This window comes from Tamandua tetradactyla, chromosome 7 (assembly GCF_023851605.1).
Source record: "Tamandua tetradactyla isolate mTamTet1 chromosome 7, mTamTet1.pri, whole genome shotgun sequence".
Lineage (NCBI taxonomy): Eukaryota > Metazoa > Chordata > Mammalia > Pilosa > Myrmecophagidae > Tamandua > Tamandua tetradactyla.
In genome coordinates this window covers 7,651,823-7,672,890 of record NC_135333.1, presented here as the reverse complement: position 1 = coordinate 7,672,890, position 21,068 = coordinate 7,651,823, and the positions used below count along the sequence as shown (strand labels likewise).

At 36.6% G+C, this 21,068-nt stretch overlaps 1 protein-coding gene across 3 annotated transcripts in view; it reads right to left on the bottom strand.

Moving 5' to 3' along the window:
- Positions 1 to 13,081: 13,081 nt before the first annotated feature.
- The window catches only part of MTR (5-methyltetrahydrofolate-homocysteine methyltransferase), a 183,097-nt gene continuing 175,110 nt past the window's right edge, over positions 13,082 to 21,068 (bottom strand). For all 3 annotated transcript variants that reach the window (XM_077168432.1, XM_077168434.1, XM_077168433.1), the window contains one exon: positions 13,082 to 20,687. In XM_077168432.1, the coding sequence (XP_077024547.1) occupies positions 20,601 to 20,687 (87 nt within the window). In that variant the 3' untranslated portion in view covers positions 13,082 to 20,600. The remainder of the gene's footprint in view (positions 20,688 to 21,068) is intronic.

Sequence of the window (21,068 nt, the reverse complement as noted above, 5' to 3'; positions counted from 1 at the left end):
AGAGCAGAGCCCACCAGCCAGCGACCTTTGGAGATGAAGAAGGAGAACACCGCAGGGTGGGGGGGGGGGGGGGGTGCGGAGGGGACTCCGTGAAACAAGAAGTCTGGAGAGAAAGCTGGCAGACATCACTGGTTCGCCATGTGCCTTTCCAGTTGAGAGAGAAACCCAGAACTTCATTGGCCTCTCTTGAGTGAAGGTAACCTCTTGTTGGTGCCTTTAGTTGGACAATTTTATAGACTTGCTTTAATTGGGACATTTTCGTGGTCTTAGAACTGTGGACTTGCAACTTAATAAATTCCTCCCCTTTTTAAAAGCCATTTTATTTCCGGTATATTGCATTTTGGTAGCTAGCAAACTAGAACAGTTCCTTTCCCAGGATGAGATACTTCCCTCACACCCATGTACTTCTTAGTAATTACCTGAAGATTTAAGGAGGACCCTCTGCAGAGAACCATAATTCTCTCTAAATACAGCTTTTTCCTTATGGAATAAAAGATATAAAGGAGAAAGAAATATTTTAATTAAAAAATAAGAAAGAAATTTTTAAAAGATTTAAGAGAAAGTGATAGATAAAAAGTATAGGAAAAGAAAATCCAATTTACTCATAGAGGTGACCCAGAAAAGAAACCAAGGCAATATAACAGAATAAACATAATTAAAGAGAATGTTCTGCAATAAAAACAGCTTAGTAACTACCCACATATTTGGGAAAATTGACCCAGGAGTGCCAACATCAAGACAAATTCTAATAAAGCTATTGGTTCTTTAAAGGAAAGAAAAAAACACCTTTGAAAATCTAGGCAAAAAGATCAAGATACTAACGAGAGGACAAAATTTTAGATTGTAACCAGAGTTTTTGAAAGTTATGCTTTATCCCAAAAGACAATAGAGTAATAATATATGCAAGAAAGAAAATGTCAGTGATGACATTTCTTCATATCCAGCCAAAATGACTGAAACAGAAAAGCCATGGGAGATCTACTATAAAAATAAAAAAACTCTGAATATTTTCCCTGGGGCCTTTTCGGAGTAATCTACTAGAGAACAGGAATCTCAATGGTGGCAGAGATATTTATATAGGTACTGGTAATGGGTATTAAATATATATTTTCCTGTAGAACTAAAGCTCAATGATTAGTAGGGACAGAGTACAATATATAACGTCTATGTGCTCTCCAAGAATCTGTACAGCTATAAAAAAATAGGCATTGTGAAGAGAATGAACAGTGTATACAAACAGTAGAAGAGGGGGTGCAAGGGTAGTTCAGTGGTAGACTTCTTGCCTGCCATGTGGGAGACCTGGATTCGATTCCCGGTCCGTGCACTTCTCCCCAAACAAAACAAACCAGCAAAACAAACAAAAATTCAACCAATGGCGCTGCAATAATGGGATACTCCCATGGAAAAAATAATGAAATATTATCCATCATACAGCATACCAAAAAAAGTAGAATAAATATGTTGATTATCCTGTATGTACTAAATGGGACTAAGAGAATATTACACCAAAGTAGATGCTGAGTGAAAGGGAGGAGGTTTCCTATTGCTACTGTAATAAAAATACCACAAACTTAGTGACTTAAAACAACAATTTCAAATGGGTCATCTTACAGTTCTGGAGGTCAAAATTCTAAAATCAAGGTGTGGGCAGGGCTGCATTTCTTCTGGAGGCTCTAGAGTAGAATCTGCTTCCCTGCCTTTTCCAGCTTCCACAGGCCACCCCATTCCTTGGCTCATGCCCCTTTCTCACATTACTCCGACCCCTGCTTCCGTCATCATAACGTCTTCTCTGACTCTGACCCTCCTGCCTTCTTCTTATAAGGATCCTTGTGATTACATTGGGCCCACCAGGATAATCCAGAGTAATCTCCCCATCTCAAGATCCTTAACTGAATCACATCTGCTAAAATGCTTTTTGCCATTTTAAGATAACATATTCAAAAGTTTCAGGAAGTGGGATGTGGACATCTTTGAGGGGTCATTATTTTATATACTCATAGAGAGGAAGAGGATAGTAGCTAACTTAAATATTTTTTAATAGTAGATACCCAATTAAAACTTTAAATATTGGTGACTAAGCTATATAAAGATATTGATTTTAAAATAATTCTGTAGTTTTCTATGGCTGTATAACAAGTTGGTGACATAAAACAACTCCCGTTTATTACCTCGCAGTTCTGTAGGTCAGAGTCCAGAGGGCTCAGCTAGAGTTTCTGCTTAGGGTCTCAGGAATTGGTCTTACTGGGCTCTTAACTGGAGGCTACAGGGAAGAATATGCTTCCAAGCTCATTCCAGTTGTTGGCAGAGTTCTGTTCCTTGAGATTAGGCTGTAGGACTAAAGTACACATTTTCTTGTTTGCTGTCAACTGACCACTCTCAGGTCCTAGAGGCTGTTCTCAGTTCCTTGCCCCAGGGCTACCTTCATCTCAAAGCCAGCAACAGAGAACCTCCCTGGTGTCAGATCCCTGCCACGTTTTGACTTTTCCTTCTGCTACCAGACAGAGAAAGTGTTCTGCTTTTAAGGATCCAAGTGATTAGTTTGGGCCCACTAGGAAAATCTCCCCATTTTGAGGTCAACTGATTAGCAACCTTTATTATATTTGCAAAACCCCTTTTCCCATGCAGCACAACATAATCATGAGAGTGATACCAAGGAGGTGAAAGTCATGGGGCCATCTCTGGAGTCTGTCTACCGCAGGGGAAATCAAAATCAAAACAGAACTTTCTCAATAGCAAAGTCTATACCAAGGGAGACAAAAAAAAAAGAGAGAGAGAAACAGAAAAAGACAGTGTGTCAGAGACAGAGACAAAGAGAAAGAGAGATAGAGACAGAGAAAGAGGAAAAAAAATAAACTATATTGTGGAAGACATGCATCTATCTAGCTACTGAGTCTTTCACTATATGCATATTTTTGATAGATTTAACAATATGAAAGAACTAAAGCCAAACATTTCTGTTATATCAATAAATGTAAATGGGCTCAACTCACCTATTAAAAAAAAGATTTTAGATTGACTAGCAAAGCAAAATCCAGCAATATGTTATTTAAAAGATAAATATAATCTTTGTTTACCTAAAACAAAGTGATACAAAAGTTTTAATAATAAAAATATGAACTAAGATTGCCAAATGAAAATAAAAGAAAGTAATAGTCTCAATGCTGTTATCTGATGCAGTTGAATTCACGTCAAATAATATTTAAGGAAACAACAACACAAAACACTCTTTTATGCTAAAGGATACAATTAAGACATAATAATTCTTTATTTTTAATACACCAGATGTCACAGCAACAGCTTAAATTACACAAAAACTATCGGAGATAAAAGGAGAAAATGACAGAAACACACTAACAGGAGACGTAATATACTTCTATCATTTACAAGACCAATCAAGTAGATGAAAAATAAGTGATGCTCTGTAAGAGCTAAATGACACAATCAATAAGATAGATTATAGATATCTGAACCCTAATAATAAAACTACCCCTTTATTTCAAACTCCCATAGAATAGTCAAGAAAACTGACCATATTTAGGCCACAAACAAAATACACTATTAACTTTTGGGTTCAAGGGGAAACAAAGAATAAAAACGTAAGAAAATAAATATAATGAAAACAGAGTATATCATAAAATCTGTGGGATACAACCAAAGCAGTTATCAGAGGACATGTTATTGCATTAAATGTGTAGCAATAAAAATTTTTAAATTTAAATAATGGGGTCAAACACGCAAGTCAAAAAACCAGGAAAAGAACACAAAACCAAGGAAAGCAGAAGGAAAGATTTTTAAAAGATACAAACAAAAATTAATGATTTAGAAAACAGAAAACCAAGAGACCAACAAATGAACAAATGATTCTTTAAAAACTCAACAAAATAAGTGAGCCACTAGCTAACCTACTCAAGACAGAAAGTGATAGAACACAAAAACACAAAAGTACTTATGACAAATTGGAATAACTCACAAATAGAAAATATATGAGACTATTTTGCAAACTTTCTGTAAGTAATTTGAAAACTTAGATGAAAAGAGAAATTTTTTTAAAAGGTGCAACTTTAAAAATTTGATCCCAGGAAATGCAAAAAGTCTTGACTACTTACCATTGAAAAAAAGTAAAGTTGAAGAAACCACATTGTTTGTCCTATGGGTTTTCCTCCATCTGTATCTTGTTGACTGCATCCTGGTGTAGTGCTGATACTGCTCAAAATGGGTTCTCTGCCTGATGTGTCAAATGACCAATTGCTGAGACACCAGGGCTTCAAAGGAGTTTATTGCTAGGCATGAAGTGGGAGATCAGACAGCCTATGGACCTAAAAGTCTGTCTCCCCAAACTGCAGTAATTCTGATAGTTTTATAGTATCAAAACATGGGCAGGTTTTAGATAATGAGCACAATGGCTCGAGATGACAAAGTTAGAGATGATCTAATTATTGGGCATGTGCAGATTGATTACATGCTTAGCCACAGAATGTAAGAACATGGTGACCTTAATAGGACGTCGGTCATGATTTTCAGTAGTATAATGAGGTAGAGACCACTTACAGGTTAAAGTTTAAGCTGCTCCACATGTCAAGCCGGCCCATGTTGGTTAGATTCAGCTGTTTATCAAGACAGCTTTGGAATCAAGGTGGGTTAATTCTGGGCCGACTCAAGGTCCTTCTTAATAATCATTAGGGGCTGTCTTTAGTGATCATAAGCTCTAAAGTTGAAAAAACAGATATAGGGGTAAAAAGTGAGGGTCAGTCATAAGGTTTTTACAGTTATAAGGGCACAAGATGAAGGCCATATAGTTAAATAAGCTTTATCAAATCTCAAAGCATATCTGAGATATTTCAGGTATTTCCTTCTATCTATTCTAATATACCAAAAAGAAAAAAAGAAATATCTATATAATAATTTAGTTATCATAATCATCCCCTAAATCCTAACTTCTTGGTTATGGTGTTTTATGTATTCCACTGCCATTTATGTTTCTTGTAAACTGGAAGAGGTGGAAGAGACAAGTTGCACGTTTGTGTTATAAACTCAGTCTTCCAAAGACACACAGCAGCCAGCGTGGGCAGCACCGGCGATGCCAGCCGAGATTTAGACACCTTGCACAGAGGCCATCTCCCAATGACTTACTTTTGATATGTAATATTCCTCCAGCTGGTATCATGATGCGAGTGTGCTGGAGGAGTACAGAAACAAATGGGGGAATGGACTGGACATGTTAAAATATATATATGTTATTAGGTTGAACCACATGCTGCTGCTGTTGAACTATATGATGCTGGCAGTTTCATATGGGTCACCTAACTTATATGAATAATATTTAGTCACTTGCCATATCTGAGTAGCAGTTGTGGAATTACTTACCTAATTCCACAGAAACACTCTGAGCAAAAAAACCTAATATAGGGGCTTGAAAATCAGACAGAAAACACATTCCACAAATCCTTACTCTGTGTTCCCATTGATCTCCTACCCTGATAGCTAACAAGAATATGTTAGAGGGCTAGTGAACTAGTCATCCTGAGGGAAGGGATACCAAATAAAGAGATGTCATGATCCCTACCTGTAAATAAAAGGAAACAAATGTATATGTACATATTAATATATACACATATACACACACTGTAATAGTCATATAAAAGACATGCTTCACTTCCCAGTGCCTGCCCATGCAAAATATAAATGCAGGTCCCAGTGCCTGCCCATGTTAAAAACAAAAAAAAAGTTGGTCAATAGATTCAAAGACTGATAGATTCATGGTGTATTCATTTTGGCTGCTGTAGCAAATTACCACAGACTTGGTGATTTAAACAATACACATTTATTCTTTTACAACTCTAGAGGTCAGCAGTCAGTTATCATTTCACTGGTCAGGATCAAGGTGCAGCAGAGCCATGCGTTTTCCACAGGCTCTCAGGAAGAATGCATTTCCTTGCTTTTTCCAGCTTCTAGAGCTGTATTCCTTGCTTTCCTTTGGCTCATGGCCCCTTCTTCCAGCAATGTAACATTTTGCTTCAGTTGTGACATTCGTTGCCTTCTTAATCTTTTACAAATCTCCCTCTGCCTCCTTTTTATAAAGACATTTGATTGCATTTAGTTCCCACCTGGATAATCCAGGATAATTTCCCCATCTCAAGATTCTCAATATAACTATATCTTTTCCCATATAAGGCAATGTTCATCTTTTTTGCCATATTAAGTACTAGTCACAGGTTTGGGATGTGGGTATCTTTTGGGGCCGTGATTCAGCATACCACAAAGGGATAGATGAATAGAATGAAAGAAGAAAGAAAAAAGAAAAGCAAGGAAATACAACAAAACATTAATCGTAGCTAGATGTGCATTATAGAACTATGAATTGCTTCTGTGTTTCTCTTTCTATTTTTATATAGTTTATAAATGAAAAAGTTTTGTAATGAAAAATGTTATTTATTTTTAAGTGCAAATTTAGTTTCAGGCATTTGGGGTGATTTTCCAGGTATGGAATGGGGTCCACTGAATTACCCATTATGTCTGGTATAATTCTCTTGATGACAAAATAATTCATTTGCAAGATATCAGGAATATTGGCTGTAGGTGTGAAACCAAAAGAATTTGTCCAGTTTTGACTTTGTTCAGGAATGAGCCCAGCCAAAAATAAAGTAAAATCTCTTTTATAGAGAAGGTTAGTTTACAAAAACGGGTTGTTACAGTTACATGATACTTGACAAAACCAAACAAGACATCATGTCTTAATTTCCAGCATAGCCTTGATAATCCCCAACTGGCTCACCTGTGAAGTTTACAGATTCCTCTGGTAAATTTCCAGTCTCACCAGTGTTAGGTCTCATGACCCTGAACTTCCTTTGTGTCACTGGCATTCATAATTAGATTTACACATTGTCTAGGAAATGAGGTACATCTCATGTGGTGCTGCATTTTTTTTTTTTATAAAGCATGGCTTCAGTGAAGAGCTGAAAAAAATTAAACACCTCCCAAGGATCTTCTTCATTATTGTTCTTCATTAAATGAAGATCGTTTTTAAAGCCAAGTACTGTGCCAAATCTTTTCCATGGATTATATGCTGAATTTATGCACTATCCTACTAGGTAACTGCTGGCATTATGTTCATTTCACAGATGGAGAAGCTGCAGGTTAGAGAGGTTGCAGAACTTGCCCAGGTTCACCCAGCTATTAATTGTTGGAGGCATGAGGGCAGAGGCATTCACAAAACAACACAGAATAGTATTTATACTCTAAAGCTAAATGAAATCTCTCCACTGAAAATATAAATGGTACATCTGACTCCAGGGTCCCCTCACACAACCTTTCATGTCAGATCAGAATATTAGTTAACAAGTATTTTCTAAGTGTCTGCACTCTTCAAACTCTTTACAGTTTTTAAAAACATGCAAAGAAACAAAAGAGATCTGCTGTAGGTTGAATTATGTATCATAATTTGGACATGTTCATAATTTTAATCCATGACCCTGTGGGTGTGAAGCCATTGTAAATGGGACCTTTTGAAGATATTATTTTTAGGTAAGGCATGACTAACTAAAATAGCGTGGGCTTCAATTTGGTTTTATAACAGAAGAAATTCAGGTATAGTAAGAGAAAGTCAACGGGAAGAGCCAGAAGCCAGAAGCCAATGGAACTGTAAGAGAAAGGAGAGGACATAGCTATGTGATGCAAGGCAGGGAAACAAGGAACTTGTTTTGGACATCTCCTATCCTTAAACCATAAGCCAGTAAATTCCCATTGTTTAAGCCAACCCATTGTATGGTATTTGTAATAACCACCCAAAAAACTAAGACAAGATCATTCTTGACTTTTTAAGATACTCTGCCATCTAATTTGGGAGATAATGCATACACCCTAGGAGGTAAGTGGAGTTAAAAGGCAATATTTACCCTGAAAAATACAGTGCAAAAGTGACTGAGGAAAGGCCAAGATATGCAAACTGAAGATTAGTCATCATGTGGCCTCACTCTCTCTAAGCCCAACTCTGCAAGTGAAATCATTGCCCTCCCCCCTTATGTGGAACATGACATCCAGAGGTGAATGTCCCTCTGGTGGCATGGGAGATGACTCACAGGGATGAGTCCGGCCTTGATACTATAGGATCAACAAGGCCATCCTGATCAAAAGGGGGAAAAGAAGTGTAACTAATAAGGTATCAGTGGCTGAGAAAGTTCAAATATTCAAGAGGTGTGTGGGTGTGAAAGGATGTATGCCCCCTAAAAAAGCCATGTTTTAATCAAAATCCCATTTCATAAAGGTAGAATAATCCCTATTCAATAATGTATGTTTGAAACTGTAATCAGATCATCTCCCTGGATGATGTGATTTAGTCAAGAGTGGTTGTTAAACTGGACTAGGTGACGACATGTCTCCACCCATTTGGGTGGGTCTTGATTGGTTTACTGGAGTCCTATAAAAGAGGAAACATTTTGGAGAATGGGAGATTCAGAGAGAGCAGAGAATGCTGCAGCACCATGAAGCACAGTCCACCAGCCAGCGACCTTTGGAGATGAAGAAGCAAAGTACCTCCCGGGGAGCTTCATGAAGCAGGAAGCCAGGAGAAGAAGCTAGCAGATGATGCTGTGTTCGCCATGTGCCCTTCCAAATGAGAGAGAAACTCTGTGTTCACCATGTGACCCTCTCACTTGAGACCCTGAATTTCATCGGTCTTCTTGAACCAAGCTAGAAAACTAGAACAACAGGCTACTCTGGAGGTCACTCTTATGCAAGCTTCCTTAGACATTGCTACCATCATAACTTGCCAAACCCCAACTAAAACCATTCCAGTCAAACCCAAAGAACACCTAGGGCAATATATAAGATCCTACAAAAATTCCATTCCCTAGGGTAACTTTCCAGAAACCTACAACCTCCAGATGAGTCCCTGGCCCAGTTAAGTCTTGAAACCTAGAGGGCCCAGCCTCTCCAGAGCATCAGCTAGTTCCATCTCCCTACCCCATATTACTGACAGCCCCATCCAACATGAAAAAGTTAGAATAGCTGTAGCCCAAATACCCCTAAAGAGTGAGAGAAAGATCAAAGGTGATGGTGGAGTTATACAGAGAAGGTAGGATTTAACAAATGAACATGAATGCTGAATCATTAAATTGATACTTAAGTCTCCCGTATCTTAGAGCAGCTAGAAGTAAAAAGCTAAAATAGTGGAATTGTAACCCATACCAAACTCTGCAATCTGTTTCACAATTGTGCTGTGCTTTGAAATTTATTGCTTTTTTGTATATATGTTATTTTTCACAAAAAAGGAAAAAAAGTTCAAATGTGATAATTAAAAAATATTTATTCCTTCTAGCCTCCTATATTCTGGATCAACTAGAAGGAAAAAATCTGAGAGGTTGGTATGGTAACAACTTGTTGAAGAGTGCTTGGAAAAATATTGCTATTTTATTTCTTTGCTTTGTATCTATGTTATACAATTAAAAAAGCAGAAAAAAAGATTAGTCACAGGATATTGGATGGTTAATGGCATTTATTTATCTTTACTATCCATATTTATCTTTGAGGGTATAATAGTTTAATGTGTTAGCCAAAGTACTTTTGTATATTTTACTTAACATAAATATCCTTTAATCGCTGAACAAAACAAGATGTTTTAGTTAGGCAGGGGCACTTTTCTTTTTTAACCTATGTAAGTGAAATTAACTGACTCCTCAGAAATTAAATCAATCGTCAAAAAACAAATTTTTAGAAAAGAAAAATAGAGGGCAAAGAAGGGAATCATGATTTAGAGAAATGGAAGGAAGGCAAGTTGCATCTATAAATCTCTGAAGAGCAGTTTGTTAAATGAATGGTTTCTCTTTGGAAGGCAGATGTTTATCAGTAAATACTCCTTGGAACCGCAGTTTGTTAATCTGCAGGGGGAGATGTCTGGCCACTCTTGTTCCCAAAAGGTCCCGATAAGATAAGGAGTGGAAGCTTGACAGCTGCTGGTGGATTTGCATTCAGGAAGCAACACTGGATTATATTTATGCACAATGGCTAATCACAAACCTCTACTTCTGAGATACAGAATGTAGTGCACGTGCGCGAGCACACACACACACACACACACACACACACACACAGTTGTTTTACCTGAATACGGCATAGCAATAAAGAGATTAATGTTGAGAAAGAGCTCTGTTAAGAGGGCATTTTAACCGATATTCTCAGCAGTAGTGCACAGCATACTGGTTTCAACAAGAAGAAATGAAACCGAGCTTGCTTGATGAAGTCTAAAACTGGAAGCTAAGGGGGAAAAGCAAAAGAAAAGTCAAAGTTTTCTAACTACTGATAGAAGAATTTGAAGAAGCAGTAAAATACTGGGAAAGAGGTCTAAAATACAGATAGGTGGTGCATTCACTAACTTGCCTAGAATGTTACTTTCCATGTGGGCAGGGAATTTTGCTCTCTTGTTCACCACAGTATACCCAGAGTCTTAGTGCAGGATCTGGTTCAAAAAATATTTGACCAATTAATGTATAAATGAATACTATGAATGAATGCACAGTTGCCATAATACGGCAAATACTGCACTTCTTGGGCATCTCAGCCAAAGCAAAAGTAGAATATTTTCCCAGTCAGTAATCTCCCCTCTCTAATATGCCCTTTTCTGGAGCTCATTGGAAGAAAAGTTTTAAAAGGGTAGATGTAAATGGTTTCTCCCCTATTGCTGCAAATCTTGGCATGGCCCTAATAACAAGGTGCCAATGGAATCTACAAAATAATAGCCCAGTTTTCTCAGATGTTTACCTGAGAAGTATAATAGAAATGGTCTGTGCAAATAAAGTAATTGGAATATATCATTACCATGGGGACAAGTACCCACATCTTTTCCCCTACAGAAGGCGGTCATGACTCCATCACTCTTGCCTACTCCTTCTCCCCACCCAAAACATGCCACAAATGTTTGCTACTTACATTACCAAATCCATCATAAGATTTATTCTCACTTCCCACCATTAAGAAATCTCAATGTTCCCCATCCCCTTCAACCCTATACACTGTTTGAATAACTCAAAACCAAACATCATGCTCTTACTTTTTGATTCAATAAAACCCAGGAATTACTCAGCTTTTTAAAATCAGATACTCCTGCTAACCTAATACAAACCATCCAAAATTAGAATTTCCCTTCCCCCTCAACGCTGACAGCATCAAATGACTCAACTTTGCCATGCACGAGCTCTCCAGAGTCTGTGCTGACATCTTGGTCATGACATATTCCTTCGTTTACTAACCACTCTTCTTTTACATCTTTTCACTCACCCTGATAGTTCATTTTCTTCACTCTGCACTGCCCCCACCCCCACATTTAAACAATGTCAGACTTGGTTCTTTCTCCATGTAATGATAGTGGCAGAAGATGCTCTGTTTATCTGATATAGTGGAAGAAGAAGTTTGCTTAATCAATATTTCAGTTAAAAGAGTGGGTTCAGGGGGGTGCAAGGGCAGTTCAGTGGTAGAATTCTTACCTGCCACGCAGGAGACCCTGGCTCGATTCTGGTCCATGCACTTCCTCCAAAAACAAACAAACAAAATTCAACAAATGGTGCTGCAATAATAGGATACTCACACGGATAAATGAAATGTGACCCTGCCATATAGCATACAAAAAAAAAAAGTGTGGGATTAGACTTATCATACTTGGGTGGGCCAACCTTCAAATAAAGGTAATTAGAATGGTAAAATATACTTAATACTGAAGTTATACTGAATTTAATGACTTTGATGTTTTAGAAGGCAGGAATATTTTAATACTTGTCAGTCATCCTTATGAGTATCAGTGACTGTTGACTTATAGGTTTGGCAAGGCCACTGATAGATACATCAGATTTGCTTTGATCCAGTTGTTTGTTTCCTCACATTGAACAAGTACAGTGAATTTCTAAATATGCCTGGAAAAGCTCTAGAGAGTACTAGCTGGCTTTTTGTTTAGTCCACTTACTTGACTTCATCCATTCAATATTTAAGTTGCCATTACATGCCAAAATTTCTATATTTCTAAATGTTTACTTCTGACATTAATTATGGCATATGCTCTTTCTCCTTTGGCATCTTATCAAATAAAATAAGTACTATGCTTCTTTACTTCCAACTTTCTGGTAAAGGCTTTTCTTAATCTGTTTTTCCTCTAATGGTCAATTGTAGTAAATGGAATAGAAGTTTCATAGGGTCTTTTTCATGACTCCTGTGGTCTGTTGAGTAATAATGAGCAATCAGAGCATGAAGCATTAGGTTTCTGAATTACTTTTAAATTTATTGACCATTACTCTAAATTCCGTGTATCCAAATTCATTTCTATACCTAGCTGAGATGGACTAAAAAGCTCAGATATACCCCACCTCCTTCTTTCTCTCATATAACTCAGGGATTTGGTATTTATTTGTGGAATTTTTAATAAATATTCCCATTTATTGATATTGCAGCCCTAACTTTATCCAAAATTTAGTTAATTTGGGGTCACAGTGAAAAGCAATGGGATTTTGCAGGCCAGAAACCATTACTGTCTCTGGTAATGAAAAAAAAAACTAAGTTTATCACTTAAACTTACTGTACTTTAGCTTTCCCAAAGGTTTTTTTCTTAATTTTTATTTTGAAATAAAAACTCCAATATATCCCCTACTCAGATTTACCAACTTTCACATTTATGTTGCTATCAATCATCTATTTTCTAAACATTTGAGAGTAGGTCACACACATCATAATCTTTGAACATACTTACTTCCATGTGTATTTTCTAAAAATAAGGATATTCACTTATGTAGCCTTATTGAGAGTTATCAAGAAATTTAACTGATATAAAGAATACCTCTATATTCCATTTGTTTCAATTGTCCCAGTAATATCCTTTGAGGCATTTTTTCCTCCATCAGTAGATCCAGTTTAGGATCGTGTATTTCATTTAATTGTTATTGTCTCTTCAGTCTCCGGTTTTTTAAATCGTGGAAACATATATACAGCATAAAACTTCCCATCTCAACTACCCCCATGCACAATGTTGTGGTATCCTTTCCCCATCTATTACCAGAACCTTCCCATCACCCCAAACAGAAACCATTATGTAGTAACTGTACATACCCATCCCCAGTCTATCCCACCCATACCTGGTAAACTGTACTATACTTTCCTTCTCTTTGAATTTGCATATTCTGGTTATATGAGAGGAATCATTCTTCTGATCCTTTGTCTGACTTCACCCAACATGTCTTCAAGGTTCATTCATGTTGCAGCATGTATCAGGACCACATTCCTTTTTGAGGATGAGTAATATCCCATTCATGTGTATACCCCATTTTGTTTATTCATCTGTTGATGGATATTTGAGTTGCTTCTACCTTTTGACTATTGTGAATAATGGTGCTGTGAACATTGATGTGCAGATGTCTGTGCAAGCCTCTGCTGTGGGGTAGATACTAGAAGTGGGATTGCTAGGTCACATGGTAGTTGACATTTTCCACAACTGCATTATTTTACATTCCTACCAACAATATATGAAGGTTCCTATTTCTTCATATCCTCACCAGCACTTATTTGATGTTTTAAAAATAATAGCCATACTTTAATCCTAATCCCATTTTGTGGAAACAGCTTTTCTTTTAATCCTTACTCAGTACCATGGGCTGGAAATTTGATTAAATTATCTCCTTGGAGATGTGACTCGCTCAATCATGGCCATTAAACTTGGATTAGAGGGAGATGTGACTCCACTCATTCCAGGTGGGTTTTGATTAGTTTACTGGAATCCTTTGAAAGAGAAGCATTTTGGAGAAAACTTCACAACGATGAAAATGATGAGAGCCAGAGCCCATGCAACCAGAGAACTTTAGAGAGGAAGAAGGACTACAGCTCCGGGATAGCTTCATGAAACAAGAAGTCTGGAGAGAAAGCTAGCAGACATTGCCATGTTTGCCATATACCTTTCCAGTTGAGCAAGAAGCCCTGAACTTCATTGGCCCTTCTTGAGTGAAGGTAACATCTTGTTGGGTGCCTTAATTTGGACATTTTTATAGACCTGCTTTAATTGGGATATTTTCATGGCCTTAGAACTGTAAATTTGCAACTCAATAAATTCCCCCCTTTTAAAAGCCATTCCATTTCTGGTATATCGCATTTCGGCAGCTAGCAAACTAGACACCATTCTAGAGAATGTGAGGTGGTATCTCCGTGATTTTCCCAATGGTTTTAAAACGGATGTGTTAGTGCCAAGCAATGTGAGAATAAAAAGGAAAACTTTATATAAGACAAACCACTGACATATGTTTGGGAGCTAATTGCTACTACCTTTTTGAATAGTAGTGTTTTTTTTAAAAAATAGCCAAGCAGTTTTGAAACAACTTATTTTCACTGTAATCCTTCAAATTTTTTTTGGATTAGGCCCATGCTAAGAAAAAAAAAAAGATGCTATTGAAAACAGAATTGTTTTCTTAATTTCCCCTTTAGATTGTTTTGTTTACTCCTAGTGTATAGGAACACAATTGTTTTTTATGTCGATCTTGTAACCTGCCAGTTTGTTGAACTTGTTTATTAGCTCTAATGGTTTTATTGTGGACTCTTGAATTTCTCTATATAAGATCATGCCAGCTGCAAATAGAAATAGTTTTACTTCTTAAAAAAAAATAGCCAAGCATTTTTGGAAGAACTTATTTTCACTGTAATCCTTAAAAATTTTTTGATATATTTATCTCAACAGGATTAAAAACAATCAGGTGAAGTTACAATTTTTAAAATTAGTAACATTTAGCATTATTCACCAAGACATGTTTTTATTGAAAATATGCACAAAATATCTCTTCTTTTATATCATGGAATAAATCATTTGAGCTGTTTAGAAATAAGTACTGACATTCAGAAAATCTGTAATGAAGTGTCACTTTTCTCTATGCTGAATTTTGCTCTGGGTGAAAGAAACAGTATTGAGTCAACTTCAAAGTTCCTTTCTCTACTGCTGCAAGCTTCATGCTCAGTAGATCACAATCTACAACAGTAAGATAGTCTCATGAATGGTGTTTTTCACAGACAGTTTTGCTTTCATTTCATGAGTCTATCTGGCTGTTGTTTCTTCCATTTCATAGAATATATCTCAAGAGTCTCAAAAATCACTTAATCCAAGATCCTTTCCTAGTCAATGATTACAGAAATTGCTTGCTGAGTCTCCAAAAGGTTACCTGAAAGCAAGAGATGAGGCAAAAGATATCTTTGAAAATTGCACTCAAAGGATGGAGAGTGTAAATGGAAATAGATATTACAAGTATTGAAAATGGGACTGATTTTGGGGGTTAATTTATTTAAATCCTAACATTTCACCCAGATTATTCAAAATAGCATTCATTTCAAGATGGACTTATTGCCATACTAATCTTTTTTTGAATGCAATAATATATTTTGTTGTAAAAATTTTAAACAGTGCAGAAAGAATGAGAAATCCCAAAACCATAGGACCCTTGCCTCGAAATTCTTCTCTGACCTCACTCACATTGCTTTAGTTCATATCTTCCTTTCTGATCTGGATTATTAACAACTGCTTACCTGTCTTCCTTCTCGTCAACCCTGGTCCATTAATCCCTGTTTTCACACACCTGTCAAATTCATCTTGCAAAAAAAAAAAAAAAAGTGTGCTTAAAATCTTTCAATGGTTCTTTCCCTTCATTCTTTAGCATCAAAGACAATCCTGAACATGATTTGCATGAGCTTTTACCACCCAGATCCTGTTTCTCCAGTCTCATACCCCCTCTACCTTCAATTTACACACTGCTCTAGCCCTAGAGATTACTGGAAGACCCACAGATTCATCCCTCTCTTGCCTGTCTTGTACCTGCTGTTCACTCCAGCAAAAATCTTCTTCCTCTCTTTAAAAAATATATTTGACATGTACATAACATCATCTACAAAATCACCATCCCAGAATTTATCATTCCTTTTTACTTTTATTTTTACAATTTAATACATGTACAAAGTACAATACATACAAAATTGAAATATATTAGTTATAAAGCATAATAAAATGAACAACCAAAAATCTCCAAACTGAACATCTAGATCACTAGTAACTCACATCTACCTATGCGTGTCTTTCCTATCTCATCAGTCTCTCCCTCCCAGGGATAACTACTTAGCTAAAGTTTGGATTATTGTTCCATTATTTTTTTTTACAATATAATTTCATCACATATATATGCTCTGGCAACATATTATTTGGATTTGCTTGTTCTTGAGCTCAATAAATATAGTATCACACCATCACACCATATGTAGTTTCCTTAAAACTTGTTTTTCTTAATATTTTGCAAGAGTCATTCATATGGTGAGGTATAGTTGCAGACATTATCATGCAACATATTTTTTGTTGTGACTATATCTTTTTGTCCATTCTCTTACAGACATTTGTTTTTCCAGTTCTTAATTATGAATGTTACTATGAATATTCTTGAACATACATCAGAGTGCACACATCAAGAGTTTCTGTTGTACCTGAGGGTCATAAAGCTAGATCATCAGGCATGCAAATGTTCAACTTCATGAGGTATTGTTTTCTAAACTGGTACTGCATGTTTACACACCCACAAATATATCTGAGTTCCCACAGATCTTCATTTTCACCTGGTACTGTCAGACTCCATCATTTTTACAAATCTAATATACATAAAATGGAATCCTTCCTGGACCATGCACCACCATCCCAAAAAGGAATCTTGTTGTAATCTTAACTCATATTTCTCTAATACCAATGCTGTCGAATACCTTATTCTTTCTTTGTAAGCCCTATGTATTTCCTCTTCTGTGAAATGCCTTTTCAATTTTTCTATTTAGATTTTTTTAAAATAGTAATATTTTAATGTTATGATTAATAATCGTTTGTCAGTTGTGTTGTAAATCTCTTCTCAAGGTGTGGTTTGTCTTTTAGCTTAAATTGTTTAGTTGCTTCACAGAAACCCTAATTTTAGAACAGGTGATTTAATTGTCTTTTCTTTTTATGGTAACACTTTGTATCTAAAGAACTTCTTTCCTAAGAATTTCTCAGGTAAACATTTATAAGTTTTCCAGTTGGTATTGAACTCATTAATATATTTGGAATTAACTGTTACATAAAGTGTCAGACAGAAATTAAATTTCCTTTTTTCCCATATAGATAACCATTTGTTCTAGCACTACTTATGGAGTAGTCCTTCAAAGGTCAACATATGTACAGGTCAGTTTCTAAGCTCCTTATTTTGTTCCACTAGTCAGAATGCCCCATATGGAAGGATCTCTACAAAAAAACTTTTTATTCAGTCAGGTAAATCCCTTAAACCTCTTCTTATTTATAAGCAACTTGGTCATTCTTAGTCCTTCAGTATTTCAAATAAATCTTAATATATGCTTGTCATTTTCAGCAACAAAAAAACTATTGGAATTTCTGCTGGAAATACCACTGAATCTATAGACCAGTTTGGTGGATAGAATAGATTCCTTTACATTTTATATTCCTATTCACGGACATAGTTCATCTGTTCCTCCTTTGCTTCTTCATCTTCATCCTTCATATCCCAACTCAGCCCTCAATTACTGCTTTTCCTGACCATCCCACCTCCATCTCAGCTGCAGTAGGATAAATATATCTTAGGTGTGAATTTTGAGGATAATGGCAAGAGTCCAAAAGAAAGATGGCTTGGGGTGAATTTGAAGTTTGTTGCTTCCATGGTAGCACAATAATTGAATATATCAAGAATGTTGAGATGAATAAGATCAAACTGGTTTTGGCCATATTGAGTTTGAGATGTCTGTAAGTCTTACTGAAGAAGGCTATTAGACATGCAACTGGTTCTTCAGGAGAGTTTGGATGGAAATATTGACTTCTGAAGGGACTCAATGAGTGCCCACTGGAACTGTATAGATTAAGAAAGCAAGTACTGACAAGACCCCTGGGGACACAAGCATTTCAGTGGGCAGAGGAAAAGAAACTATGAAAGTATCGGGGAAATTATTAGAAAAGTAGAAGGTTAGCTAGAGCGGTGAAGTCAAGGGGGAACCTGGAAAAGGAGAACTTTGAGGAAACAGTAGTCAATATTATTCAAACCCACTAGGAAGGCCAGTGGATATGATGATTAAGAAGTCAGTAAAAGGAAAGGTGGGTAAGAAAACCTGACTTCATTGATTTAAGGAGAAATTGGGAGAAGAAGCTGGCATTCAAATATTTGCTGAGGGCATAGCTGAGAAAAACAGAAAGAAGGAAAACTGTTCTTTTACCAAGTTTAGCTGTGAATGGAGGGAAGGGATGGTAAAAAATGTCAAAGGAGATACAGGATATTATAAATCTTGATCTTAATCATCTCCCAGAAACCAGCCTCTTCAGTATAAATTGTAGAACAAGTAGCAGATTGGGAAAGATTTCCTAATGAATGCTTCCTTTGAGGAAAAAATAAATACAGGATCTTTCATTAATAATTAAATAAATGAGGAAGGATGATGGTGAGTCAGTTAATCTTAAGGATGCTGATGATAAGGGGATGATCTGGATGTATATAGTCATTAAGATTCCAGAATTGGGAGGTTAACCTACCTGCCTTTAAAGTTCTATGTTTCTGGCATTCCTGACATAAACCAAGGGGGGGGTCTTCAAGTTTTATTTTATATTCTTTGGTATAAATACAGGCACTCAAACTTGCACAGATTCTTTTTAGATTCAGGGAAAAAAAGGTACATGTCATAGGCTACATCAACATCATTCTATCACACAACTGGGAGAAGAAAGGATAAACATTTAATGAAATCGGGAGATTCTTAGCAATTGTACTTCACATAAAACACATTAAAATATTTTTAAGGAAGTACCAAAGCCTGCAATAATACATCTACTATGAAACAGAAAATAAATCCTCCAACAACTGTCTCAGGAAACCAAGTTCCACTCTCTATCTAGCATAAATTAAATGTACCTAAAGAACACACATCATTTTCTTCACTTGAATAGCAATCAATGCCTTAAGAGGCATGTTACTCTGGAAGTAAATATGCATATAATACAGAGAGGTAGGATTATGATTTTCTAGGGCTTTTTCCCATTCACTTCCAATGTACTTAAGTATAAATTTGATATAAGCTGACTTATAAGTGGTGAGAGAGTTGCATCACACAGAAAACAAGAAGCGGTGGTGTTTATGATACAGGAGACAGCTCATCTTCCCACTCAGTGTTAAATGGGTTCTAATCCATATATATTTCTCAATATCATTTCAACATTTCCCTCCATTCAGGTCTTTTGCCCTTCCCATGTCTTCTTACTCTGTGCTGAGCTCTAGAGGGCCTCCCAGTAGTGCTCTATAGAAGCTACCAGGTTTTAAGCATTTACCTGTACGCCAGGTACAGTACTGCTTTATATGCTTCATCTCATGCCCATGAGATAGGTACTGTTAGTATTATCCCCATTTTAGAGATGAGAAAACTGAGTGCTAGAGACCTTACGTAACTTGCCAAGTCACATGGCAAGTAAGGAGGAAAACTGAAACCTGAATTCAAGTGTGCTGACATCAAAACCCATGATCTAAACCATTTCCCTTGAAATAACAGAAAACAAGTCAAGGTGCTATTACTAAATTGTATGAGTTTGGAATTGGGTGAGCAATAAAAGGGGAAGACTTTATAGATAAGTTAAGGTCTGTACTAAATATAAGAGAATGAATTTTAATTTAGAGAAATAAAAGAGGGGAGGAGAAGAGCATGAGGTTAAAAGGCACAAAAGAACCAGGTACATGTAAGGGGTCTATTCTTGAGGGCAGGGACCAGATTCACCACCACCACCAGGATTTGTCATTCACCTGTCCAACTCTGCCCAAGATATCAAGGCTTGGCTGAGAATCTGCTCAGTTCTGGAAACAACTCAAAGATGATGTTACCTACCAGTTAACAGCAGAGGATCCTCTTCTCACCTCTTTTTTTTTTTTTTTTTTAAAGGGTGAGGGAATATGAAATTATGGAACAAAAATGCTTGGAGAAAATGACGGTACTTTACTGCACTGGTGCAAATAGCTTGAGTATTTCTTACAAGCAAACAGTGAGTGCATGCCTTTTGTCAAAGGGGGTTATGCAACCATTTAATGGAACCTTTAGAAAAGAGAGAGAGCTGAGTTATACCTTTTTTCCCTGTCAGAGTTGTAATCATTTAGATTAAAGTGCCCCGTTTCTCACAGTGTCACTTTGCTATAAGGTCACATTTCTCTATTGCACTTTGTTTCAGGCACTTTTTCTAAGAGAAAAAAAAGGGGGGTGGGGTGGAGAAGTGGCCTTCTAGATCCAAGGTAAAAAATGGAAGAAAAACGCAAGTGACCTGCTTTGAAATGCAAAAGACTTCTTTCTTCAGCTTGTCCTAGCCCCTACGGAACCACAGACATCAACAGAGTTCTGCTCACTGCTCTTCATTCAGGGTCCCCTATAAACATCAGTATGAGTTCCAAGTACCACAGGAAACCTTGAATCTCTATGGGTTTTTACCAGTTTTCCAATAATTGAAGCAGGACAAATGTAAATCAGATGTGGATGGGTTTATGTTGTTGTTACTGTTCTTAAGGTACTCTGCATTATGGTTCCTTGAGGATCATCAAGTACAGAAAAGGTAAAAAATAAAGTTAGTCTGTATCATATCCCAAAATAGGTCCAAGCCATTTCTCAACTTCAGTCATAGACATGTTCTTCCTCAGTGCATAATCCTCAATCTGCAAAAGATTAGAAGTAGTTTATTATATCAAAAAGATCATTTTTATACTTAAGTTTCCATAGGATTTGTCAAAAAAAAAAAACCAAAAACCCAAACAAAACCATTAAGAACATTCTATTTCTTGTCTTAATAGCAATGTACTGAGTTAAATGAAGATAGATATTTAGCTATCTCCCAAGTTGTCTTGGGGTTAGTATCTGATGCTTAGAAAGTAGGCTGGTATTTGTGTGGGCTGGGTGTGGGGAAGGCTAGAATTAGGGTAATGGGTTGAAATAAAATTAAGACATTAATTGGGGTAAATTTCTTCATCCATTCCCTTTCATCTTATTCTCATTCACGTTTAAAATAAATTCCATTTAACGCAAGACAGGCACCTACG